Genomic DNA, 27,178 nt, shown 5'->3' with positions numbered 1-27,178 from the left:
CAGGTACAAGTCAAATACTTGGGGAAACATGCAATACTTTTTCTGGTAGTAGTTTCTTTAGTGATAAGGGTCTCTACACTGCATGAGGTGTAACAGGTAACACTGTGATACCAATGCAAATAAACATGTAAGTTGCAAGTAGTGAAGGTCAGAGAGCCAGATACTGGGTCCACCTAATTCACCAAAGGGCCGGATACATAAAGAAATACATAAAGAAAACTGCTTAGTGTTGGTAAACTCTCTACACACACACTTAATGTTTGCATTAACACCCTGCCTATACTTCTTATAGCGCATACTGCGAGTAAATCTCCATTTATAAACAAGAATTAGTAGTGGATGACTTGGTTCACTGTGGTCCTGTACTCCACTCCCCACTGTCTGATGCCTGATGCACTGTGATAGCCCTTAATGAGGATGAAGGATAAGTCACCTGTAGAAAAGGTCAAAGACCAAAAAAGTATCTGCACTTCACTGGCACTATCAAAGCAAGCCTCAAAAAACTTGAAATTAACAATGCAAAAACCGACAACAGAATTTTTTCGTGTTAAATTACAAATAGCAAGCATGGACCGCATAGGTCTTCAATCACTGATAAAAAAGTCCACCTACGTTCATACTGTACATTTTTCTAGGTATGCATTACAGCGCTGCGTCTATAAACTGAGAGGAAATACGAGTTTCTTGTATTTCTTTCTTTTTTTCTTTCCTTTTTTTTTTTTTTTTTTTAAAATCAAACAAAACATATGTGAGGGCTCCTAAAGAAACCAAACAGTTATTATAAATGGATGGAGATGTGATGGCAAGTACAACTGGAAATGTCTCAATAAGAAATAGAAAGCAGAGATAAAGTCCTTACTATACCAGACATTCGTTTTTACAGCAGTTCAGACTCAAGTAGGCTCCACCATGAGAGAAGGAGCACTTCAACATGACAGAATCAAAAGCAGTCAAATTATCAACACCTTCAAACCTGGTCCATAAATTAGATAAATAAAAAAAATCTTTAATTACTCTTAAAATCATCTTGTCTCCATACTGTGAAGATTTTTTTACCAGCCCTAGTTAGTATTACTCTGGAGCCAGAGCTGTTGCAGTAGTGTGGAGTTGTGAGGCTGGTTGGGAGGAACCTCTTTTCTCTGACTATTGCTCCTTGCTGATCATTTTCCTCAGCACCACTCAGCTCTGCGTAGTCCTATTAATCAAGTGAACAAAATCCATAATCACAGTATCAATACTACCATAAATTCATAGGAAAAACTGTATGCTAATGAAAGAAGTTTAGGTTTACTTTTTTTTGAGTTTTTTTTTTAAGTTTTTTTTTGTCATTTTTTTTTTTGCCAAAGATGGTGTACCACAGAGCATTTTTGTACAGGAGTGTTTTGTGTATATGTATTTACAAACAAATATACACAAACAACATTTGCAGACTTTAGAGTGCGTTTTCTGTGAAAGGTTCATAACCCCCTCCCCCCCTTCCTCTCACCACTCAACAGCAAGCAATCTTTTTATAAACAAAGTGACTATACAGTAAAAAAAAAAAAAAAAAAAAGGAAAAGTAAACAGAAGCACCTCCTGACATAATGGATGACTATGTCACCATCAGGAAGTGAGTCTGATTGTACGGCTGAGCGACGCAGGTATGACGCCATCAGAGATGTTACCGCATGGATTCTACTCGTACACCACCCCCAGGGGGGCGTGGGTGTGTTTTAATTTACAGCTTTTTATTTTGTTGAATAAGCTACTTGCAGCCCGAGCTGCAGATGTGCTCCGTGGGCTAATTAACACTGATGATGACATCACACTCCCCTCAACATCTGCTTCCACTCCATCGGAGCAGAGCCTGTGTTAAAAAGCAGGGTCCTCTCACCTGCTTACTGATGTTTTGTATTAAGGGTGTGGGGGGGGGGGGGGGTGTTATCAGTGGAGCCAGATACTGTCAAGGTCACATGGAAGATTGTCCCTGTGAATCCATACAGAAAACATCTGGAGGAGGGAAGCGATGTGATTATCTTAAAACATAAAAATACACAAGTCTTTAAAGGATACTTATGTCAAGTAAATTTCTGGTTGCTTCCTTTTTTTTAGATGTCTTTGTTTAAAAGGTTTTTATAGATTTTCTTACCGTTTCTTATCACCATTCCATTTAGCCATTATCTGTTAAATAGAAGTAGACGTAGCAACAAATTTCTATCATTAAAAACATTTAAAAAATCTCAGCAATGAACAGATTTTGATTAGCTATGTCTTGTCCTCTCGTGCTTTTTGTCTTAAGTGTGTTTACATATGCATTTACTTTGTAATATATATATCTATTTTTTGCGATTGCGATGCTCACACTGGTGGGTACATTCATAGATGCGAGGTGGAGACAGAATCCTCGGCCCCATCCCCTCGTGTCCTGTGTGCAACCTCACATCACTCTGAAGTATCTCTCCTTTAGCATCGAGCCGCTGGTCCTTGGGTGTTTTCAGCAGATACAGTATTCACTTCCTTCCACACTGGCAGAGAGGAGATGACGGAGAATCCAGTCTCACACCAATGAGGGTCAACTCCGGAGGGCCAAAATGGTTTGGTGCTGCTATTCACCAAAACACAGCTCCTTGCTAGTCAATGCTGCCCCAAATACACACACACACGCGCGCACACACACACGTACCACACACACACAAACATCAAAGTCCCCTTCAGTCACTGTACAGCCCGTGTGAAAGGTTTGTGTGCCAGATGAAATGTGCCAGAGCCAGCAGCCGGGGGCCAGATCTGGCACACGGAGCAGCTTTGGGAGGAGCGAGGATTCTGACACAAGCTGCCGAGCGAAGGAGGAAGAGGGCGAGCTTTGGTGAAAGAGCAGGGGCGGCGTTTGCAGGTGGGAGGATCTGTGAATGTACTGTACTGGAGGGGTGGGTGGGGGGGGAGTGGGACGGGACAGGGAAGGGTTCTGTTGAGGGGTGGGGGGTGTTTGCTTGCGTCTGTGTGTGTTTGTGTGTGTGTGGTTGTGTGTGAGCCGGCATGGTGTGCTGTGTGATGCATGTGGGGCTGAGTGCACACTCCCAAAGAGGTGTGCATTTTGTGCAATGGGAAGGAGATGTGCGTCGTACTTGAGCCCTCACACCAGGTTGTACTCTTTGAGATTGAGCTGTAGGATGGTGTCTTTGACAGCTGCAAACACAAAGCGGATGTTCTCAGTGTCCGTGGCACAAGTGAAGTGAGAGTAGATGATCTTGTCGCTGTCTGGGTTTAAGTCCACAAACATCTTGAGGATGAACTCCCGTGCTGCCTGTGCATCCCTCTGGGGACCTGCAATTTAGAGAGGGAGACAGTTTTGGTCTATTTCCTGTTCACGCTGACTTATGACCAACTAACCCAGAGGTGGTGTAAACATGAAGTCATATGGGCTAGCTTATCCATTGGACAGTTCTTGTGACATCATCATCACCATGGGAAAAATCTAATTCCAGTAGTGACAGAAAGAAAGTATTGAAGTGTGTTACTGCACCTTGTGTATACTTATCTTTTCTGGTGTCACAAAGACCTTGCAAAAAAAAAAAAAAAAATGTAACAACGTGCTTTATTGTTCATGCCTGACTGGTTGAAAGAGGACAACAACGCACCGTATTTTAAACAGGAACTGTGAAACTGCACTTCACTTATTTCGACTGCTAAAATGCAGGGAGTGGAACAGCAGCTCAACACACCTGGGTTTTAACTTCTTTTCACTTTCTGTTGCGCCAGAGAAAATTTTGTTGATTTTAAAGCACAAATTGGCACAAATATATAGTATAGTAGATTCAAAACCGTGTGAAACAAACAGGCAAACGTTCTGGAGTTTGACTGAGCTGCACAGGTCAGGTGTGAATACAGCCTAAATATCACATGATCATTTTTGTAGGTGGACAAATAAATTTATAGGATGCATAACCAACAGGACACATCTATACTCTCAGTCAAAAGTGATAACGTCTAATGCAAAGACTATGGTCAAAACCAATTTCATTACTCATTCATGTAATCTATCAGACAGCATGATTGCAAACTTTGACCATCTAGAGGGAACCACACAAAAAGTTGTGTCAGATTAGTCAACACACAGACACAGACACACACACATGATCTCACCATCGAACTCGGGGAAATAGTCCACCAAGTGAGAGTAGGAGATCTTTTCCTCTAGCAGGTCCTTCTTGTTGAGGAAGAGGATGACGGAGGAGTTTTGAAACCAAGGGTAGGTAATGATAGTCCTGAATAGGGCTTTACTCTCCTCCATGCGGTTCTGGTGTAGGGGAACAGAAGTGTGAGAAAACTCAGTGTGATGTTTTTTTAAATCATTGGTTAAGGTGCTACAGATGCTATGTGACAAACGTAGCACTGGTCAACCCACCTCGTTGTCCGACTCCACCAGGACCTGGTCGTACTCACTCAGTGCCACAAGAAACATAATGGAGGTGACGTTCTCAAAGCAGTGAATCCACTTCCTCCTCTCTGACCTCTGACCCCCTACATCCACCATCCTGATGGTAAGATGTAGGTGAAGAGAGGTATAATAAAATGAGGAAGCAAGACAGAAAAAAAAAAACATATCATCATATAAATCCTGGTGTATGTTAAGTGATCTAACTCTAGATTAGTAGCCACAATGAGCACTCAGTGTTTAACAAGACAGAAGTTCAAACTCACTGTGAGGACAGTGCTTCATTTTCACTAAGGTTTTGAATCCATCAAGACAGATTTAGTGACAGAAACAAATTATGAACCCTGTATATTCTACGATATCACAAATACACTGGATTATGACTCACTTTGCATTTACAGGAAATGAACTTTACAGCAGAATGTTTTGGTCCAGATCAGTTTCAGGTCCAGCAGCCCTGAATATATTTTGTGGCGTATGTCTTTCTTAAACATTTTCAGCACATGACCCAAATGAAAATATAGTCTTTCATCCGGGGACGCATGAAAGCATCAGAAGTAGGCCTAACATTTATTTAGGATCCTGACCATTTGTTAAAAAAAATAATAATAATAATAATATTGCAGTTTTATTAGCTTTTCAATTATCTTTGAACAATCAGCAGTTAACTGAACACCTGATGGATTCAACACCGTAAGAAGAGGATTAGCCAGAATTCACAACTTCAGTTTTTTTTTTTCCCCTTCCAAATGTGTACAGTCATCTCTATTTGGCAAAAAACTACACAAACTACAAATAAACTAGAAAGAAATGTGAACTGTGAATATGCTTTTGTCCTTCACTGTGAGTGAGTCATGCAAGCCACCAGAAAGATGAAAGATTCCCAATTAAGACAGATCAAGAATCAGGAAAACCACTCAGTTTAGGAAATCTTATTATAATCAGTCTGTTGAGGATCAATTCAACATTTCTGGACATGGGAAACTGTGTATCTTACTGGGATTCTTAAACTGAGTGGCATTCATCTGCTGATTACACCTGATGCTACATCAGTAAGTACTCCTGTTTATGTGATACAGTGAAAGCTTTCTGGACCTACCCTGGTGCATGTGTGTGTGATAACGCACCACAAAAGAACAATCGTAAAGTTCTGAAAAAACGCACTTGAGGAAGACAAATGGGGGAGGCGCATAAAAAGAAGGATAAAAGAAGAGATGGAGAGGGGTACAGCCACAAAGGATAGAGGACAGACAGAGGGCAGGAGGTAGAATGAAATGTTGAAAGATACAGGGGGCACCTCTGATGGCGGGATCCTTTTCTTGGCAGAAGGACGCCTCCTACATCACCTAATGGGAGGCTACAAAGCTGAAGAAGTATGGCGTTTAGAATCCGTGCGAGATAAACTAACACAACTAACTAAGCAAAAACTGGCATGTGCCTGCAGGTAGATAGGCTGGCATTCACTGAGGCCATTCATGAACAGCAATCCTGACTGATGACATGTGCGAATCCTCAAAGGGTTTCAGTTTTCCCGAGCTTCTCCTTGACAAGGTCACCCTTCGCTCATTGGGGAGTTTAGGGTCCCAGTTTCATTAAGCTTTCATCTGTGACAGCAGATTCAATAAAATCTTTCACGTCAAGAACCTTTTTCTGTCGAAGCCGGTGTATAAATGGCACTGGTGCTATTTAATGCCTCGTAGTGCGTATTTCGGTGCACCTCTGGATGCACAGGTGCAAGCCTCCAGACCAGGTGCAATGTGGTCTCTGAGAGAGCTGCACAATTCACAATGCAAGGGTGCCCCCTGGTGGTGGCCCAGTCCACTGTGTTCCACAGAGACCCGGGGCCAATATAGGCCCTGCAGGACCTGCTGCCCAAAATAACATTCCTCCACCGCGGAGAGGACGACCTCGTTTCTTCTGCCAGCCGGAGAGGGAAGGAGGAGAGGAGGAGGAAGAGAGGAGGTGACCCATTTACAGAGACCGGGCACCAGAATGTAGGACTTTGTGTTCATTAGGGGGTTGTGTTACGTGTGGTGTGATTGCTGTTGGTGGCAGGAGGTAAAAGAAAGTGTGGGTCTACGGGGACACAAAAAAATGCTAATGACTTAATTTTTATGATCGGCGCATTAAAGAGTAGGGTTGGGAAACGTACACTCAAGTCAAATTTGTAAATCAAAAGTCACAGCATACGTTCTTTCCATTGATGGAGAGGACAGACAACATGGTTTAATTGGGGATTTGAACAAAAACACATCAGATGATGTACGTGTCAATGATGTCACGGCATAACACGGAGGGACCCGGCCAAAAGTGGCGTGTTTCTACCTGAAAATGATGCTTTGCAAGTCGAAGGGGTACTCTATGATTCCTGTAGTGGGGATGCGCACCCTGAGCACATCCTGCTGAGTGGGAAGATAGTTGGAATCTGCAATACGATCCAGATCGGACAGATAACTACAGGCAGGCCCACGGCGAAGAAGAGAGAGATAAAGAGAAAAAAAAAAAGACAGGAAAACAGTTATATAAAGCGTGACAGGCAATTACCGCAACCCCCCCCCCCCCCCCCCCCCCTTGCCATTCCAGGAAGTGTGGATCAGTCCTGTTGATGAAGCTTCACAGAAAACGCCACATCTCAGAAACAAAGGGGTGTTAGTTAGTGTCACTGCTCCACCAACACTCTCTATCCATAAATCAGCATAAGACCTTTGAGATAAGCTGTTAACTGTAGCTTTGAGTTTACTTGACTCTCTTTTTATATTGACAACAATTTGCAGTGATGACAAGTAGTTGGTGGATTATGTTGCAGACAGTGAAGGGCATCAGTGACGGTAGTAGCAGTGACTTGAGCAGCAGAAACAGCAGAACCTGGAATTAGATAAAGAAGGTTTGGACAAGTGTGATATCAAAGACAGCAGGAAACAGATTCCCTACTTTCTTTTTCCAAAGGCACGTTAAGTTTAAAATCTACTAGATTTCAAATCGTGCTGTCTCACAGATTTTATAACAACTTCCTGCAGAATCTTTGACATTGCTGTCTAATCCTTCTTCATGTGGTATTTGGTGGCGGTTCCCCACACGCTACAGTGCAGCATGTCTGGCCCTAGTTTTTATCCTGGGGTCAGAACCTCAGCACAACTCTGGACACAAACCACTGTTCTAATCAGGTTAACCAACCTGGCCCTCAGGCTCATTTCATCTAAACGCAGCATCATTTTTATTTTCCTCTGAAAAACAACTGGGTCTTTTTACCCTGATAATGTGGTGGCATTTGCATGTTTGTAAGTGCATTGTTATTGCACAGACAGGATACAAATCATCTGGGAATTTTTCCCTTTTTTTTTTAGTTCAATTTATAAGAACTAACACCCTCTGAGCTAATGTGTTAGTATCCTGACAGTCATCAGTGGTTTATGTCCTTTCGCTGTGGTGATGCTGCAGTCCTGGTGCCTTGGGGGTACCTGAAGATGACGTTCTCCAGGTCAAATGGGTACTCTATTATACCCGTGGTGGGAACACGGACCCTCAGCACATCCTGCTGGGTGGGAACATATCCCTCCGCAGTCACACGGTCTATATCGCTAAGGTAACTGGAGATATACATGAACAGTGTAGATAACGCTGAAATAAAGACATATTCAATTTTGTCTTTCTCACATTCAGAACCATGCAGGACAAACAAATAGCTTAAACGCTGACCAACACATTGCAAACACAGCAAGCACATCTGCACACACGCTGAGTTGAAGCAGCATTTAACTGTAGTACAGACATTACACAACCAGGGGGCACTATAAAGTGAGTGAACTACCTTCAGCAATTGAGCATCCTGTCACAAATCATTACAATGTAATTGTTGCAGACACACACAACTATAGAACAGGAGGCTTACACATTTGGCTGCAAATAAAGTGCAAACACAATACACCTTGCCAGTTTTCAAAAGAAATCTGGGGTTAGTGGCTACTATTTTTATACTATTATATTAGCTATAGCATGTGAGCTAATATGTGCATAAAGATAAGGGTGCCACTGGAGAGTGCAGAGAGACAATATTAGAACGGACTGTGTGTATTCTGTGTTTAATTCTGTCTGGATGGATGGATGGATGGCAGCATGTTGTTTATTAACATGTTAAAAGACAGACAGGATCCTGGCATTACAGTCAGTGTTCTGCTCTCTGGATGAGACAGCATGAACTCTGGGTCAGGCCACCCAGTCGTCTCTCAGGTCTAAGGAACCCCACTAACGCATTGCACCGCTATCAAATTATCATGCAATCATCATACACTGGAAATGTACAACAATGGTGGAAAACAACCAACAATTAAAAGCCAAATTGTGTAAATAAGCTGGTGAATGTTGAAATCTGCCAACCAATACTGCACGTGGATAAAAGGCTAATGTGCTGCCCTGCCCAGCATACATTACACAACCAACAGGGTAATTATATGCAGGTATTTACAACAGAACATATATACCCAACCTGCCATCAGGCACACATCCAAATACACCCTAATTACTCTGAAACAGCTGTCTTGATCTCTGGAGACAATTCTGTCTCCTTGTTACACATAAAATCAAAGGGTCAGTTCCCCAGAAATCATACAAAATATATTTTTCACCTTAAAATTTGGTTGATATGTAGATATGCAGATAGTTTCAGTAATCATAAATGATCATTTAAATATGCTTCTCAAAGCAACAGCAACAGATATCTATAAGCAGATATGGCTACAGAATCAATGTGAGCTAGTGGGGGTGGCAGGCATTATTTTTTGATTTTAGCGAAGTGACCCTTGAAATTTTATCTGCATGCAAACACAAGTTCACTGTCACATTAATTTAAATACAGACACACCAGCAGCATTTCAGTACACACCTATTTCACACATTTATTGTGTGACTCCTGGGTGTAAAGTCTGGGAACTGAGACATTTGTTATTATCATTAGGTATCAGTTACCTTTCTTTAATTTTTGTTATTCAGATTTGCAAAAGGATCCCAATAAAATCACTGGGCTATCATCAAATTCTACAAAAGCTAATATGTATAATAAAGCACACAATAGTTTGAGAATTAATATTTAAATTAACAAATCTGATAAAACTGCATCAGTTCCCAGATCAACATCACAGGCACACACTCACAAAATTACATAAGCACACACACAGATTGTGTTGCAGACATTCACACAAATACCATTCTTAAATCCTAGACAGACATCATAACAGTTGTCTACACAGAGACACACAAACAGACACACACACAAACATACTATTTAGTGGAGTCAGACAGCTGGTACTCTCTGCGGCGGTCGTAGGCCTCCTGGATCCCCGGGTCGGCCCACAAGGTTTTGATAGCTGTAATGTAGGGCTGGTCAAACCCGGCGATCTTCTCAATGTCTACCTCCTTCACGAGCATGGCATTAGACTGGGAAGACACAGGTGAGAGGATGAGACAGGAAAACAATAGGACAAACAGAAAAAGAAAAAAGAAAAACGCAGCCAGATGTATTAAGTCACATATTCCCTAAGATTTCCAGCTGAAGATATTTTGCATATCTGTCGATAAGTCTGTTTGGACCTGTTGGCTGATCCTAACCACCCACTTATTTTACTTATCCCAAAGATAATGTTTCTGCTAGACAAACTAAACACATCAGTTCCTGTGCACCAGAGGATGTAAAACATACAGTTGGAATAACAGATGAAGAGGAAGTAGACTGACTGGCAGACTTTATATGAAAATATCAGATAATCATTGTGAAGAATTTCATAAAGGTCTTAAAAAGAAATCCCCAAATAACAAATGGCAATGGGCAAAGGTCAGAAATGTATAATGTCCATAGTATGCCATAGTTGCCTTCACACAGTTCATCTAAAGGGATCTCCAGTCCTTTGCTATTCAGTATTACTCATAGAACTTGATAGTAGATGTGTGGGACTAAAATTTTAGTTTTCTAAGCTTTATGGTGTTTTTTTTTTTTAATTTTATTTTATTTTATTTTTTTTAAATCAACAAAGAATTGTCTTTAGAGCAGCTCTTAAAATATCACTGCCATCTGCTTATATGGGGCCAGTGTGGTGCATTTTATGTCTGGTTTTAATGTCTGGTGCACTGAAGATGGCTGCCTTGACCAAAATGTTTCTATCCTTTCTCTCTGCATTTAATGAGTAACTCCTGAGGCTTTTTTCCTTTTCTTGAGGGTGACAAAGTATTGAAACTGCCTACATTTTAAGGCCATCTGCAAAAAAAATCCTCCACTGCTACCCTGTTAATTACAGTATTACCTTATGTGATCTAGCAACCCTGCTTCAGTTAAAGATGACTTTAAACTTGTCAACTGAGTAAGACAAAATAAAGGTCTGGTTGATGTGTACATATACATACTATATCAAACAAAAGTAACTATAAATAACAGTAAATATGCCTCTTTACCAAAATGAATATATTTCAATTCAAAGAAATTGTGATTTCAGTTCAGGACTTTTATTTTGAAAAAGGAAACAACAGTTTGATATAATCACGATCCGTCCTGATTACACAAACCACAAAGGTTACAAAAATATAGAAGCAACTAACACACATTTCACAGATGAACTAGTGCAAGAATGCAACACACTAACTTCTAAGATGAAGAAGAAGAAGAAGACTGTATTGTATCCTGAAGATGGCTTGTCAACACTACCCGGGACTATCTGTAAATCTTGTTGATCTATCTCCATTCCTTCTTGTGGCACATAATGAGTGTTTCAAATTTCAAACATTAAATTAAACATATTTCCTTTGACAACATCAACTAAGTGACATCTGTTTTGTAACCAAATTATCTGTGGAGGCCAGAAGTCGCAATCATATGATGTTGTTACGGAATGCATCATCTGCTTCACAATATTTAGGTGACGATGCTGTTAATTTATTATGTAGATACTGATTCTGAATCCTTATGAAGGACCATACTGGAGGTTTTCTGTCCTAGCAGACCACATTCATCTTGTACCCCAAGAGTAAATCACTCCTCAGTTAGAGGTTCACAATAAAAGACCAGCAGGGCTCTGAGGACTGGAATTGAGAACCACTGTAGCATACAGTAATAGACTAGACTATAATTATGTTGTTGTATTGTGTCCACAATGTCGGTAAATATTTCATTTTCAGTCTTTTCAATGTATCAAAAGGATGCCTATGTACAAATACTCAAACATTATATCTGGAGTTTGGTTTGGATGTGTTGCGTGTCCTGGGGCTTGCTTAAAATATAGCCTATTTCTGATTGCGCAGATACCCTGTGGCGTTTCACAAAATCCAACTAAATGGCATACAAATTCAGCACTCACACCTTTAAAATAATCAAACAGGAGTGTGGAATGGATGACAGGATAGCCCTTACCCGATTCTGTTCAAATTTGTAGGGGATCTTGAGGGTCTCAGTGGCGCGGATCATGGCCTGCATGGAGGTGAAGATGTTTTGGTAAACAAGCCGGATGAAGCCTCTCTTATCTTCATCTGAGTATCCGGCTCCATGGATGATCCTCATCTGCTTGATGAAGGTGCTTTTGCCACTTTCTCCCGTACCTGGACAGGACAGAGAACACAGAGTTAGAGACAGAGTGCAGCAAAGTTACACCGTGGGCAAAGTGGAACAGTGTCGCAAAGCTCTGTAAGGACTGGTCTGTCATCACATCCAGAATACCAAAAGAAAGCAGGAAAAGAAAGACCGAGTAAGAGAAGGCGAGATAAGAAACTCTCTGCTCCATAGAATGAGACAAAATTTGGCAAAAAGCCTGGAAAGTAAAATAACATTCCTCATAAACTCAGTCTCAGGTCCCTGGCCACTTTGGAAATCAACAGGTGTCAGTACATGAAAAGGTTTACTTAACTGAGATCATATGTTTTCATAATGAAGTGAAGACAGAAAAAAATAACATTTTTAAAAGTCAATATTTTCCACTGAAATGACTCTCAGTCTTTGAGATTCTCATGTAAAGCATTAACAGCACCTGAGAAAGATGAAAGATAAGTAAGAACAGAATATTTTCTTCTTCTTCAGCTACTTTTTGGGGTTTCCTTGCCCAATAACTATAAACAGTCTGTCACGAAGCAGCCCAAGTACTGTATATGTGGCACTGTCAAGTCATTAGTGGAGTAGTTTTCAGCTCTAATGACACAAAATGACAAAATATATTATGAGACAAAATGAGTTTGTCCTCTTAGCGTAGCACAATGCAATTCAACAGCTCCACAAGCTACAACCTAACCAAACCAAAATGACTGTTAAAGAACTGAGCATTATAACCTTCATGTAAGTGTGTCTTATTTCAGGACTGTTGTGTTATATTATAGTTTTAGCTAGGTGAAAATAAAAACTGGTCTCTGTGTATCAACACTGATTTAAAATGACTGCGATAGAAGAATTTATATTATCCAGCGCTATTCTGTGCTAGTCCCATTCCCCTCCAACTCGCTGATACCTCATTATGAAATCAGGCTCCTCATTTGTGCCAAGATGACTAAAAGCCAAATCTGTGACCAAAGACAGATGCAAAACTCACCAAAAACTTTGATGCCAGTCAAAGAGATCCAAGAATACACTGCAGTCTGTTTGCGTATCTGATGTTTAATTTGTATTAATTTCTGTTAATCAATAAGCCAAGCAATTCAGCACAACCTGATACAAATGATGCCAAAGTAATGGTCTGATACTTCTCTCTAAACTCGATTAATGCGAGATGCCCATTTAAGTCAGTTTCACACGTTACGAAATCCCTCTACTAGGATTCCAAGTTGATTAACTAAACTGGTTACGACTGCTAACATGTCAAAGCGTCTTTGTGCGACGTCAGGATGTTATCAAACTGTTGTGGAAATCAAAAATATTTCCAGGAAGAAGGGGAGAGAAGAGCGGCGGAGGATATGAGCTAATTTAATGAGGATGATTAAACAACTTGCCCTACATTTAGGAACGAACACTGAACTGCCGCTGCCAAAAGGTGACAGTAGGGGTCGTCATCTAAAGGCTGCATTCCTTCAGTGATCCTCCTCTGCCCTCCTGAGTCCATATCTGGATGTAAGATCATTGTAATATTTCAAGGGGTGTCAGGTTTCCAGGTTTACACATGGTAAATGTGCCCAAGAAAAAACACATGGATTACAAAATACATTCTTTATTCAGGCCAAAACATTCTTGATTTGTCAAAAATCTCTGCATTCAGTAAAACACTCGTTTTTAAGCTTTTCAAAATCTACAGTGATTGCCAAATAAACCCCCAACATGCTGGGGGGTCTGTTGGGCCTAACCCACATTTCACACTAGTTCTCTATGTTCTATATGCCCAGAATCACCACCCTCAGGCCATCCAAAAATAAAATAATAATAATTAAAAAATAAATAAATAAAAAAAAACAGCTGATGGCATCTCAGCGCTCAGTGAAATCAAAAGGGATCCTGCACATCCATAATATCTGGCAAACTGAAAGGGAAAGACGAGGAGGAAAAACACACACACACACACACACACACACACTCATCTCACCACCACCTACATTCAAGGTTTTTGAAGAGCAGCCATATTTCCGTTACCATGGCAACCCCATCCTCTGTCTCCCTCTCTTTTTCGTTCCTGTGTGTTTTTTTTTTTCTTCCTTCTTTTTTTTTTTTTTTTTTCTCAATTTAAACCCCTCCCACCCGCCCCTTCTCTCTACACTCTTTCGTAGCAGACAGTAAATATAACTGTGAGCCCCTCAGGCTTGCTCTGTGCTCTTCATCTTTTGGTGCACAACAGAGAAGAAGGGCCTCAGCTCCACAGAGACTCTGGGAGGAGGGGGGGTGAAAAGCAGGTCTGAGGTCAGCAGTAAGGGGTTCCTAACACCAAGGAGCGTAAAGACAGTTGGCAGAAGTAGCTGCTTCTCTGCTGATGTGGGGAAGAAATACCTTAATCCCAGAAACAAAATTTGGGTTTCATCACTGTGTCCATAAGGGGAAATGACCCTCCTTCATCGGAGGAAATGCCCAATTTTGGAAAACAGGGGCTAGTTAGAGTCTATGATTCAGTGTTAAAGCTCTTATCTTCATCATGTCTCCTGGAAGAATCAATGCACTGCAGTGAACGCTGCACACTGGTGCCTACAAGGTAGTCGCTCTAATAAAAACTTTGATTGTCTAGCTAACAAAAGGAGTCAAGTATACAGAGCGTATTCTTTGTACTGGGGTAGTGTCCTGGTAGTGACTGCAGACAGCTTCAGCAAAGGAGCAAGAGGATCACTCTCCAGCTTAATGTCTGATTTATTTCTCGTGACCCCGTCACAAGATCTCCCTCCACTATGTTCTCTTAACTGTCGTGTCCCTCTTTCACCAGACAACACACTGCGGGCCTCTGTCTTCCCTTTTTTCCTCCCCAGATTGTACCAGCGCCAGCCACAACCATTTCCATGCCCTCACCAGCTCTTCCCCCACAAATACACTACACACTCTGCCCCCCTCCATCACAACCCCTCCTAACCTCCCTTAGGCTAGAAATATGCCTCTCCATTCTCATCCCTCTCTGTCAAGAATTTTGGATATTCATAACTAGAATCCATCCATTCTTTTTTAGTAATGACCTAGAAAAAGGAGGTCACCTTTTAATAGCTCACACACTACTTGGGCTTGATAACGCTTTATGTTCTAGGTAGCGACGAGTGTGAGAGAAAAAGAGAGAGAGCTTAGATTATGCCCCAATGCAACAGTGCAAGGTACACTACGCAGCCCACACACCAACACTGGTCTTTTGTGGAGCTGATGTGTTTCTTGGAACAGAGCTAAGTCTCAATCAAGGGTAACCCGACGACAATGAACAGAAAATTAAGACTTGCTCTGAACAGCCAAATTAAGAAGAGCCAGTGCAACAAAAACAGTATGTAAATAGTAACAGCTATTTGTCATGTAAAGACACCAAACACTTCACCTGTATCCTCTGTTGCCAGGCTAGCTTTCATAAGCCTTTACATAACGCGACTGATGTCAGCTCGTGACACAACACCTGATGGACTTGACACACCACTGTCTTAGTGCAGCAGTTTTGGTTGAGCCCAGGTTGCCTCACTGTCATTTTATCTGGCTGTGTGTGTGTGTGTGCGTGTGCGCAAGGCCTGCTTTGTTTATACAGTGTGCTCATATCCTATAATTCTTCTGTCATGCTTCATATGCAGGCATGGCCGGCCATTAGAGACCTCATGCACCAGTAGGGCCGTGCCTGCTAAACCCGGCTTCCCTCTGCAATGCCTGCTGCTGCTTTCGATGAATAGGAGAAGGGGATTATCAGCATTGTGGTAAACTTATATGCAAATACACATGAAAATATAATGGTCCATTGGTATGAACAGTGTTGGCTTATCTGGGTATATTAACTGTCAGGGCATTGCAATCCAATCTCAGCAGACAGGGAAAAATTTGCATGGACACAGCAGAGGTTAAAGCTTCATCAAAACCTCCAAAATTGGCATCACATAGGTGTTAGCCTTTTTATTAGAGACCTGGAAAGATACTACATGAATCAGACAGTCACAAGGCCAATTGAAATGAAGCGTGGGTCTCAATCTTTCACTAAATTCATCTTGGAAACTGGCCTCTTTCAGACGTACAAAGGCAAGGGATTGAGCCAAGGCAGCCTGGAGCTACACAACACACACACCAGCTGCCTAACCAACTGTGGACACACACGGATCCTGTGGTCAACCTCAAGGCATGGATGTTACCTCCACTGTGATGGCCCATTTCTTCCCTTTTTTCCTGCAATGACCTAGGCCATGCAGACATTACAGGACTCCAGCAAACAGACACACACACACACACACACAAGCAGAAACACAAAGCTAAAGAGGAAGATTTCTCTCTCAGCTGTATTGCAGCTTTCCAGCATGTGCTGCTTGCTGTCAGGATCTGCTGCTTTGTGCCGACGTCTCTGCATCTGCCGAGTGCTCAATGCGCGTGGGTGTCAGAGCTGTAAATTGAACATACATGCTAAAGCATGCACTGCACATAACAGACACACACACACACACACACACGTTCATTTGACCAACTTAGGACAGCTTTGTCTGTTCACCAGTGAGTATGCGCTGAGTGCTGTTCTGGTCGAGTGGGTGTGGGTGAGCAAAGGAAAAAAAAAAGAAAAAAGAAAAATCAAATACTGGCTTTACAAAAGATTTGGAGTGAGCAGCAGTATTTCAGTCTGCAATACACACACTGTGCTCCGCTGCTTCTCACTAAAAACAGCAAAATCCTAGATGTTGACATTATTTCTTAAGCCACAGCACTTATTTTAGGGGATCTCATAACAAGAGATTCTATGAGATATCATTGCTCCATGTCCACACATGGGCAGAAAACAAACATTGTGCATCTCTGCTACACAGATTTAAATGTACCCAACACTAGAAATCACAACCGCATTGAACACCCGACATCCTCCAAAAAAAATGACAAGGTCTCTCATTCCAAATCCAACATGAATCTGAGAGATGATGTGACGGAAGTCGAAACGGTACATCCAGAGAGAAGTGTGGGCTTTACTGTACACAGCAGCTGGTGGGAGTAAACAGGAATGAACATGCCACCCTGTCAGCAGAGAGGGCTGAGGAAACTGGCAGTGAACAGAAAGGCAGGCTACGTCCCCGTCCCGTCTGGGGAGCAGGGGTAGCAGCACTATGTGGGACAGTCACCATCTAGCCTCATTCACCCCCATATCTCCAGAGAACCTGCCATGACCCCATTTAAGAGTGTGTGTGTGTCTGTGTGTCTGTGTGTGCTTCAACTATGCACTAGTGAGCTATATGAGCAACTGTGTAAAAGACACCATGGCACAGAGAGAGACAAAGAGTGTGTACAAGGCTGGCTGAGGCAGGGCGACTGCCTGAGCATTTACTGCAAACAAGCAGAGACGCAGAGGGAGTCTGGATGGAGACACCGGATATGTTCTGTAATGGAGAACATGCGCTGTGTGCTTACTTCACTGTGACTTCAAGATTACTGAAGTTAGGGGTGACCCTTTGACTTCCAGTGACTTGAAGTGATACTTGAATTACGCACTTTGACTTGATAAATACTCCTGTGTGGCTACAGGTACTGCTCTGAGTGAAAACTGTAAGATAGTCCAGACAACCACACACAATTAAATTCTATTGTGTGGTCATACATACAGTCACTCACCAATTCATTACCCCACATTGTGAGTCCATTAAAAAAAAAAAAAACATTCTAAAAAACACTGAAATATCACGCAAAGAAGCTGCAGATTTACCAAGGCCTCACACTCACAATCTCAAACCTGGGTGAAAACAAAAGCAAGTCACACAAAGACTATCTTCGGGGTGCCCTTGTGGTCTAGAGGTTCAGGTGCTGACCATGAACCAATCATGTCAGTCTCCATTGTTTTCATCCATTATTTTTTGTCCTCTCCATGCAACTTTCTGATAAAAGGTGTTCGGTGACCCCAAAAATACAAAACACGCCTGCCCTTAAGGATAAAAAAACTGAACAAGCTTCAGGCAACAGTGGTTCATAGTAGTATCAGAAGTTTAACCATTATGTCCTGCAAGTAAGGAGATAAAAACCAAACATTTCTACCAAAACATTTTACTTTCTCCACATTAATGTCAATATAAAATCTCAACTTATCCAAGCATCTTTCTGAATGATGACTGTTCATTTGTAGCAATGATGCCACCACATTCACAATCACGTGTTCAGGAACAATATGTTTGCAGAAGTGTGTCAAAGAGGAAGGATTTAGAATCTCAGATCTGTTTTTTGAAGATATTCTGGTCTATCTTTCATTAAAATACACTGAGAGTAAGTGACAGCTAAGTGTACTAGAGATTGGGTCAATTTACTGGCTGATATTAGGTTGTTGTGGGTACATGTCGACTGATAAGTGAAAAGAAACTGCAGAGTAGAAAGGCCAAAAATATATCTGAGGTAATTAGGAAACAGTGCTTCTATTAAATAGTTTGTCCACAAGAGAGGAGTTTATTTTTCAACTGCAAAAAATCCAGTACATAGCTTGGTCACAATTCCTTAATAATCATATTTAAGAAATCCTTATCAAAAGTTCATGTTTATGTGAAAAAATGTATATCAGCCAATGTATTGCAAATCCTGTCTCATAATGATTTCCATATTTAAAAGCATTGGATCTGGGTTTCAGTAATAACTGACTGTCCACACAGCTCCACATTCACTGGCATTCAAAGTACTGTATTCACAGACAGACAGACAGACAGACAGACAGACACACACACACACACACACAACCACTGAGGAGTAGAGCTAGAGGATCCCTATTGCCATATATGATCAAAATAAGACGGCTTGGCAAGAGAAGGAAGGTCAGCAATAAACATCTGAGCCTAACCCCTGATCCTCTTCTTGGTTCAATCAGACTGTTCCTCTGAAGGATGTCTTAACCTGGAAACAAGACGTTCTGCTGAGACGGGGAGGATCAACAAGAACAAGTCAATCAATGAGGATTTGGCAAAAGACTGTACATTAAACCCACGCCTGGGATGATGTGCTACCAGGGAGCCAACTTTTACCCCAGTCAGACCTTTTTCTTAAATACAGAGCTTGATGACCAAAACTGTGTTGCTGACGTCATCCTAGGGATGTTTTACTGATCACAACACATTCTGTTACTCGGATTTCATTTGAAGCCCACATCTTTACAAAAAACACGAATGCCAACTGGTTCACTGACAGCTTGAATGGAAGCTCACAGTTTACCTCGGTCAGCACTTTGAGAAACCCTAAAGTGTTTGCCCTTCCATCTCACTTTACTGACCGTTCGCTCACTCCAGCGGTTCATTTACCCTATGCAGCAAAGGCCACAGCTCCTGGCCCACTGTGTTTTGACCAAGTAGAGGCAAACCACTGGTCTGTGGAGCAGGAAGCTGCTGGTATGGCCTGATATGGCCCTCAGTGACAGGCAGCCAGACTGTGGGCACTGCTGCAGGCCTGGCAGAGCTGTTATTTTCTGACCAAGTGGCTAAGCTTGAAGTTGCAATAACTTTTACCTACAAAACTAACCCTAACATTCACCCTTGCGGTATTCTTAGTCTGAAAACCTCATGCCTGTGTCTGGCATAGCCTCATAACTGCTTTGCTGAGAAATGGCTATTATGGCGATGCACCCTGGCCATATAGTAAACTCTGCCAGGAAGGGAGAGGGACACAGAGGGAGGGTGGACCTGAACTAATGCGAGAAAAACTTTGTTGTTAGGGGAATGCTGCAAGCAGAAATGGTAGCAGCTGTTACATAAATCTAGAGCTGAAAAGATTTCTCAGTCAGTCTGCAACTATTTGATAATCGATTAATTGTTTAAATCCTTTTTCAAGCAAAAACAAAAAAACATTCTCTGGGTCCAGGTTCTTAAACATGCTTTGCTTTCCATCACTGTTAAATTGTTTTCATTTTGGGCCTCTGGCTTTAGGAAATTGTATTGATTGTATTTGAATTTTTTGAATTTCTTGTTTTTGTCCCAACCCCCAAAAAACATTTGAATTTAAATGATATAAAAACACAGAATAGTTGCAACTCTTCAAACGGAAGTTCTGTCTACCCTAAATTAATCATTCTATACTAAATCCAGACACACAGCATCAGATGTGAGCTGGATTTTGATACCTTAAAAAGGATCGCATGTCTCCACACTAAAATATTTGAGTACTAAATCTACAGCAGTCTGCAGTGACACGTTATGTTCAACTAAAAATGTGCATACTGTGCCTGAAGAAGCTATTGGGCACATTGCTGCAAGCCCAGCTGAAATGTACAACCAATCTCCAGCACATGCACTGAACTGCAGGGTAGCTAATGACAGAACAACTCCCACAATATTCTACCGAGATGGCTAAACGGACAGAGCTTATTATGCATCGCAGTATCACTTTCCCTTTTCTGTAAAACACACTTGATGGAACATGGCGGGTAAATGTTCAGAAGCAGCGATCGTCTTCAACCTTCAGTGAGGTGAGGAGAGGCCGGCAGCTAACTGAGGGCTGTGGGCCTTAGAATAATGTCAGGGGATAATAGGAGTCAGTGACATCTCAAAGTCTGAGCAGCGGATGTGTTTAACCAAGCCTATTAAAACCTGGACTAATCCTGCCTTACACGTCCTTATCCAGGCATCCACTGACAGCATTAACTCACACAGGATGGGCCACTTACAGCATGACTGATTCTACTGTCATTCTTGCTTGCTTTCAGCCTTTCAAACTGGCACTTTGATAAGTTTTTTTTTGTCTGCTGACAAAATCAGGCATAGACTGTAAACACTAAGAGAACAACTAAAACAATGAGCACACTTGATGAAAAAGCCAGTGTCGAGACAGCGTGTAAATGATTGCCTGAATCCTGAAATCTCTTAAAATCACTTAGTCTAGCCAACCCTTCATTGATCACCTGACAAGAGAAATACAACTGCAGCACACACGCAACCCATTTCAAAACTGCCATGCAAAATCAAACACCCTTTCCATCTGTTCACCTTGGCCGCCAGGTAGAATAGAGTGCAATAGCGATTAAAATGTATGACACAGATTAGAATATGTCCCATCGACGGTATGACTCTAGTGTGGCCTACTTCTCCAAGCTGAGGTATTCAGCAGGGAAATGAAAGGAGACACACATGTCAAATAACCAGGGCTGCTTTTGATGGGCGAGAAATGGGAGCAAACGTTTTGAAACTAAGGATGCAACCTAGATAATTTTAATTGTCCTAAAAATGGACACCTGCTTTTCTTTTTTTTTTCCCCCCCAAGAAGCTTTAACAATTGAAATCTGTTGTTTTAAGTGGCTGACGGGTCACATCATGCACATGCGGTTCAGAGTTAGCCTAGCCACACTGAATACATTTTTCCTGAAAGCAATGCAAGTACATTTTGTGGTAAAGCATAGCCTATTGTTCCTCTTTGTGTCCACAGAACTATGAATCAATGCAGTACAGAGCAACTTATTCAACAGCAGCTCCCACCTGCCCACACACCAGCTATAAAAATAGCTAACCTACTCAGCTAGACTCCAGGATGAGGGGGCAAATCCCTCAGTATCCTTGTCCACTGGAAGGGTAGATTTGTGACAGTGGGTGCATACTAATAAATAAGAGAAAGATAAATGAATGAAAGAGCACCAAGCAAGGTCTAGCTGAAGCACCTCAGGTTGTACAAATGTTATGCAACCTGGTGAGCAACAGTGTAAAGCAACCCAAAGCTTCTTCTATTATCAATTGACCATCTTCACCTTTACACACCAGCAGCTAAAAAAAAAACAAAAAAAAAAACAGAGTCTTAAAGCTGGCCAACTGATTAGCTCGGGGGCTAGTCTGTAAAGCCAAATTGGCCCACTGACTAGCATGTGGTAGCATGTAAACGGTGACATCTTAGTAACTTCGATGGCAAATGAGCTGTTGTCTGCACACCAATGCAATACACGCACACTCGAATATAGAGGCAGTCTCGGTGGCTAGCTTGGTCTTGCAGTTATGCACCTGAACAGACGAGCTAACTGGTTTTAACTCAACAAGCTACAAGACAAGCCACGCATTTCGGAAATCATGCCATAACGTTACTCACACTGAAACCAGGCTCCCAGCTAGCAACCTTAACTAGCAGCGAATTTGCTAGCTTTGCCAAGAAGGCCCAAGGAGGTTAGTTTTGTATGTAACGACACAAGACAGTACAATAAAAGGGTATCTAAGAAATAGCATGCCACATACCGAGAAGAAGTAATTTTAGCTCTCTCCTGGAGTCTCGCTTGTCTCGGCGGAGTTGTTTGTCAATTTCTGCATTGATTCGTTTCGACTCCTTCGCCTCTTCGCTCAGGCAGCAAGCCATCATGGACTCCAGAGTCATCCCCTCTGGTTTTGGCAGCCCGGTTTTAGACGGGACCCGACAAACACTTGCCCACGGTTTCGGCTTATCCCGAATCCCCGGTCCTCGCTTCGATCTCAGGCGAGGAGGAGGCGGTCTGTCGGGGCTGGACGGATGGATGGACGGGACTGGGGGAGGGGAGACTAAAGCTAGGGGCCTCGCTGTCAAGTTGTCCCCCCAGCCGAGAACAACTGCGACTTCACCCGGGTGTTCTCGGCAAATCACGGGAGATTCGGACAGGGGAGGGGAGTCAGGAGACGGTGGGGCCTCCCCGGGATGCTCTGCCTTAATACAGCTAGTGTTAAAATTACCGCAACTGCCACAGATTAGCCACTCAACACCTGGTTTATATCATTAACCCGCTCGGTCGCTTGGTGGTCCAATTCTATCTTTTCGGCTGTCAATGTGGTCCAATTCTGTCTTCACAATCCGGCAAAAGTGGTTCAAAACTGCAGTGTCGCGACATCCAAACCCGTAACAGATGATATCTGTGCAGTCTCTTCAACGTTAAGCGAGCTAGTTCACCCTAGAAGAAGTAGCAGTCCTGGCTAACATTAGTGACCACCGTTATTGCACTATCCACGCCGCAGCTCTGCGTCCGTTTCTCTGAGTAACTACATTAGCTAACGTTAGCTAAAACAGACGTAACGGCTATGAAAAAGCTGCCTTGCTAGCCCGCTAGCTCACCCAACAGCGCCTCAGCTAGTGTTGTGTCAACCCGCAGTGATTGAAACAGCAGGCTGGTTGAAGGAATTTGTCCGCCTAGCTAGCGATAGCAGGACAGCACCCCATCACATCCTGACTCATTTTGACGGTAAAACTGAAGGCAAACGACCACGGCCTCAAAAGAGAGGAGACTGGGGCTGGGGGGGGGTGGGGGGGTGGGAGGGAGTAAAGTGCGTGCCGAGCCGGCGGCTTTTGCCAGAAATATATTCACAGCGAACAGCTGGCTTTCGGATGGCTCGTCGCGGGAACAAGGTGGGCACACACACACACACACACACACACATGCACACACACGCACGATGCCAAGTAAGGAGGAGGAGAGATTGTGGTGTTGAGTGGCAGACGGAGGTTTGCGTGAAACAGGTTTGTGACAGACCAATTGAATGGACGAGGCGGGTCTCAGGGTGGGATGTGACCGTGGGCACTGGGAGAATCAGTTTTTCCAGTTTTTATATACGTGTCCACTCTTAAATCAAGTCCAACACCTGCTGCATGTGTGCGGCGCTGCTGAAAAAGGTCTGTACAGTATGGTGTAACATGAAGATCATCAATACAGAAGACTTTTTTTTATTTTTTATTTTTTTTTATCAAGACAGAAGACATTTCTACAAGCCCTCCCCGTCATCCCATCAATGACCTGTGGTATAAAGCAAGCCGCATCAGACAAGTCAAATTATCAGTGAGGATCGTGGTGGCCATATTCTGTGAAAGCAGTGACACCTTGTGGCCTTAGAGTAGATTTGCATGCAACATGTTAAAAGAATACATTCAGTCTGTCCATCTATCTAATTTAGCATTAAACCTGAGACTTTGCACTTTAATGGAGTATCCTTTATTCTATTTCAAACTGAGAGCCTGAAGAAAAACACATATTTAATTCTCCAAATACCTTAACTCTGGACTGTACATCAAACTTACTTTAAATCATACAGGAATCTTTATGCAATGATGCACTACACAAAAATGTATTATATAAATGAGGACATGGCTGCAATAAATAGAACAAGTTTTATTACAAGATAGAAGACAAGATTGTTTGATAGATTTAAAAATATAATGGAGACAGAAAGACAGTTTCGCTGTTCAAAAATCCTTATTGGAAGTCAAACAAAACGTGAAGCTAGGACAGATAATATTAATATTATTAGATAATATTAGTCCTTTATCAATTATTTTGCTGCAGAAAATAGTCACAGAAGAGCTGCCGGACCTCCTCAGCATGACTTTGGTCCATACTGTTTGAAAGGAGCTGTTTGTGGCTGGGCTGAGGGCTCTCTGCCTCGACCACCTCCACCTGCCACTCTGCCTTGAAGGCGTCACCGTGGGACTCGCACATGTTGTGCAGAATGCAGCAAGCCAGGATCATGGTGGGTACCACGTCCAGTCCGCAGTCGTTCCTCTTGCTCAGGCACTGCCAGCGTGCCCTCAGCCTCAGCAGCGCCTCCTGGGACACGCAGAGCGCCCTGGTGAGTCGCCGATTAAAGAGCCGCTGTGGCTCCGTCAGTGCTGCGTGACTTGCCCTCCTGCCTTTTTCCTCAGGATAAGCCTTCATTAGCCAGGTCTGGAGCGGGTAGCAGGCCTCCCCCAGTAGCACATACCTGGACATGACAGATGGTTTTCAGTCAGTTATGGCCTGAAAACAAAAACACACCGGGAGACTTTTATACTTAAATTTGACAAAACTGTGACAACCTCCACTGTTACAGGGCAGAGATGTAAATCCTAACCCCCTGTCCACGAAAGTCTAAAGGATTTTGATAAACAGTTACTATAAACAGAACAGGCTTACAACTGTATAATATGCTAATGGTTCAAATGTATAATTGAACAGACAGGAATATATGAGGTTTGTCAAGTTTTTGCATTTTTATAATTAAATTTAAAGAGATGTGTGCCCTCCCCCCTCCACCTCCAACCTTTGAACTTATGTTATCACACTCAGGCATGTTAAGTTTTTTTAGTTGACTTCGCTCAACTGCCGGAAGATTTATTCTGTGTCAAACTCATTGCTTTTACACAGACTTTACATTTTGGAAAACAGAAAATAGTGCAGCTACACCAAACGCATCCAACTTTTAATTAAAATAGTAAATAAATTGGACATATCAGAAGCCTGTGTCTGAATTGGATCTTGATTCAATTCTCATGCTGCTGGCGTTAACTGAACCTAAGTGGTTTTCCGATGAACACGGGGAGCTGTGCAGGAGACAGTCCGCCCTCTGCAGCTGTGGCCCACAGCGATGAGTTCTGTAAGATGTCAGCTGGGTCCGTCCCACCTGGGAAACTGGCACATACATCCCAGAATTGTCCCCGGCCACTGACAGCCACCTGAAACAGCAGGGAGACAGGAGGAGGCAAGAAGTCATAATCTGATGTAGGACAACTTGTGAGGGCGTATTTGCGGCAGCACAGATGCAGGTGTCTTATCTACCTGAGACAGCACTGACAGCCAGCCGGCAGGGTTAGCATAGTCAGACGCGTTGTTTGATGGAGTGATGATGGCTGTGTGGAGTGTTGCGATGGCAGCGACACAGTGAGGGAAGCCCAGGTGGGACAGGAAGAGCTGAGCTGAATCCTCCAGCTCCTGCTCATTGGGGGGCCGTAGGTAGATGGAGCTGAGGAGCGCCACGATGGCGTGACACATGTCTCTAACGCACCTGCACACAGTGGACTTCCCCACACCGAACAGGGTGCTGATGGTGCGGTACTCAATGTTTGATGCCAAACGCCACAAAGCCACGGCTACGCGTTTCTCCACCGGCAGCGCCAGGCGGAAGCTGGTGTCCTGGCGAGCCAGACGGGGCCTCAGTTTGTCACAGAGGTAGAAGAACGTCTCCCGGCTCATACGGAACTTATCCAGCCAATCAGAGGGCTGGAATTCTGTCATCACCACCCGCTCCCACCAATCAGTGCTTGGAGTTGTGGTCCAGGGGCGTGTGCGGATGCGGATGTTGGAGCGGATACTTCCTGCTATCATCATCTGGGGAGAAAAAGTTAAGACATAAAATAAAAGACGTTTTCTTTACATTAATTCCGAGATTTTCCAACATTTGTCTACTTGTTTTTTTTTAAAGGGGTCTATTGAGACCATCGTGCTTTTTCTCTGAAAAGAGAAAATGTTTAGCTTAGTTTCTTTGACCACTGCAAGAATTATAATTACCAATTCTACCTGACACATTTTTGTCATATTTATGGTCAGATTTTATATTCAAAAATGAAGATATTCCAACAAAGAACTTTTGCTCTGTTTCAAGAGAAATCCAGAGAAAATTTTAATAAGAATTTTAATACTCATTTTATTTTCATTTCACACCATTTTCAACAACACCAGGTTTCAGCCTCGAAATTAAGTTTTTCTGTTTTATATGACTGTAAATTTCAAATTTTGCGGGGTTTTGTACTGTTGGTCAGACAAAACAAGACAGTTTATTGATGACTGAGAAAATAATTGGCACATGCTGCCAAGGGGGCTTCTCCAAAGAACTTAATTAAGGGTCTGAATACTTTTGTAAATGAGAATGTCGGGTTTTTTGTTTGTTTTTTTTTTTTAATAAATTTGCTAACTTTTCTGAAAACATTTTCCAAAAATGCAGCTGAAAAAAATGTGCAAAAAGTGAAAGGTTCTGAATACTTTCTGAAGCTACTGTATAAGATCAGAGCTGGGGCTCAGTGGGAAATAAAATGAGACGGGGGGGGGGGGGGGGGGGGCACTGACCATGAGCATCCTCCTCTGTCTCTGGAAGAAGTACTGTCGGTGTCGGATGCGTCTTTGGATCTCATTGCGCCTCTGGGTGTCTGCGTTGTTTAAGTCTCTCCTGCGCTTCAGCAGCAGGTAGGTCATCAGGAACATGAACGACCGCAGCTGCTCCTCCTCCTCCATGCTCACAACCTCCGCCGGGTGACAGCGCGCAGGGCACGGAGAAACGGCAGCAGAGGAAACACCGCGGCCCAGGTGCCGGCGCGCCCACCGTCACTTCACCACACAGGCCGCTGTGAGCCTGTGTACATCCGCTTTCTTCCTTTGTGTCCGACGCTGAGCGGCACAAAGGTGCTGCCACCTAGTGTCTGAAAATAAGCAGTGGTTGCGAGGGTGTTTCTTATCTGAGAAACCATCAAAATCATTTACCTAAGAAGTA

The 27,178-nt window shown here is 42.8% G+C and overlaps 2 protein-coding genes across 3 annotated transcripts; both read right to left on the bottom strand.

Moving 5' to 3' along the window:
- Nucleotides 1–689: 689 nt before the first annotated feature.
- On the bottom strand, nucleotides 690–22,977 carry gna11b (guanine nucleotide binding protein (G protein), alpha 11b (Gq class)). Of its 2 annotated transcripts, none has more exons than XM_071498729.1 (7): nucleotides 22,163–22,977; nucleotides 11,805–11,989; nucleotides 9,690–9,844; nucleotides 6,740–6,868; nucleotides 4,385–4,514; nucleotides 4,123–4,276; nucleotides 690–3,303 (listed from the first exon to the last, which is right to left on the bottom strand). In XM_071498729.1, the coding sequence occupies exons 1-7, from the start codon at nucleotides 22,296–22,298 to the stop codon at nucleotides 3,113–3,115; spliced, it is 1,080 nt and encodes a 359-aa protein (XP_071354830.1). In that variant the 5' UTR covers nucleotides 22,299–22,977; the 3' UTR covers nucleotides 690–3,112. The 2 variants fall into 2 exon arrangements, with proteins under 2 accessions (XP_071354830.1, XP_071354831.1); XM_071498730.1 differs by lacking the exon at nucleotides 6,740–6,868 and adding an exon at nucleotides 7,873–8,001 and having other exon boundaries at nucleotides 2,969–3,303; nucleotides 22,163–22,443.
- An 881-nt stretch (nucleotides 22,978–23,858) lies between these two features.
- On the bottom strand, nucleotides 23,859–27,068 carry LOC139633201 (uncharacterized). The gene is made up of 4 exons (XM_071498726.1): nucleotides 26,758–27,068; nucleotides 25,474–26,022; nucleotides 25,210–25,370; nucleotides 23,859–24,640 (listed from the first exon to the last, which is right to left on the bottom strand). The coding sequence occupies exons 1-4, from the start codon at nucleotides 26,920–26,922 to the stop codon at nucleotides 24,208–24,210; spliced, it is 1,308 nt and encodes a 435-aa protein (XP_071354827.1). The 5' UTR covers nucleotides 26,923–27,068; the 3' UTR covers nucleotides 23,859–24,207.
- Between the last annotated feature and the right edge of the window lie 110 nt (nucleotides 27,069–27,178).

Source organism: Trachinotus anak, unplaced genomic scaffold (assembly GCF_046630095.1).
Source record: "Trachinotus anak isolate AG129_WGS33_773 ecotype Australia unplaced genomic scaffold, CSIRO_AGI_Tana_v1 ptg000015l, whole genome shotgun sequence".
Lineage (NCBI taxonomy): Eukaryota > Metazoa > Chordata > Actinopteri > Carangiformes > Carangidae > Trachinotus > Trachinotus anak.
This window is presented reverse-complemented; position numbering and strand designations above follow the sequence as displayed.

Bases quoted from the DNA above. Each gene is read 5' to 3' on its own strand.
- LOC139633201 (XM_071498726.1), bottom strand. From the start codon at position 26,922: ATGGAGGAGGAGGAGCAGCTGCGGTCGTTCATGTTCCTGATGACCTAC. The intron at 26,023-26,757 runs GTCAGTGCCCCC...TTTTCTCCCCAG, and splicing joins GACAGAGGAGGATGCTCATG to ATGATGATAGCAGGAAGTAT. The intron at 24,641-25,209 runs GTTCAGTTAACG...TGTCATGTCCAG, and splicing joins TTCATCGGAAAACCACTTAG to GTATGTGCTACTGGGGGAGG.
- gna11b (XM_071498729.1), bottom strand. From the start codon at position 22,298: ATGACTCTGGAGTCCATGATGGCTTGCTGCCTGAGCGAAGAGGCGAAG. The intron at 4,515-6,739 runs GTAGAAACACGC...TCTTACCATCAG, and splicing joins TTGCAAAGCATCATTTTCAG to GATGGTGGATGTAGGGGGTC. The intron at 4,277-4,384 runs GTGGGTTGACCA...CCCCTACACCAG, and splicing joins TGGTGGAGTCGGACAACGAG to AACCGCATGGAGGAGAGTAA.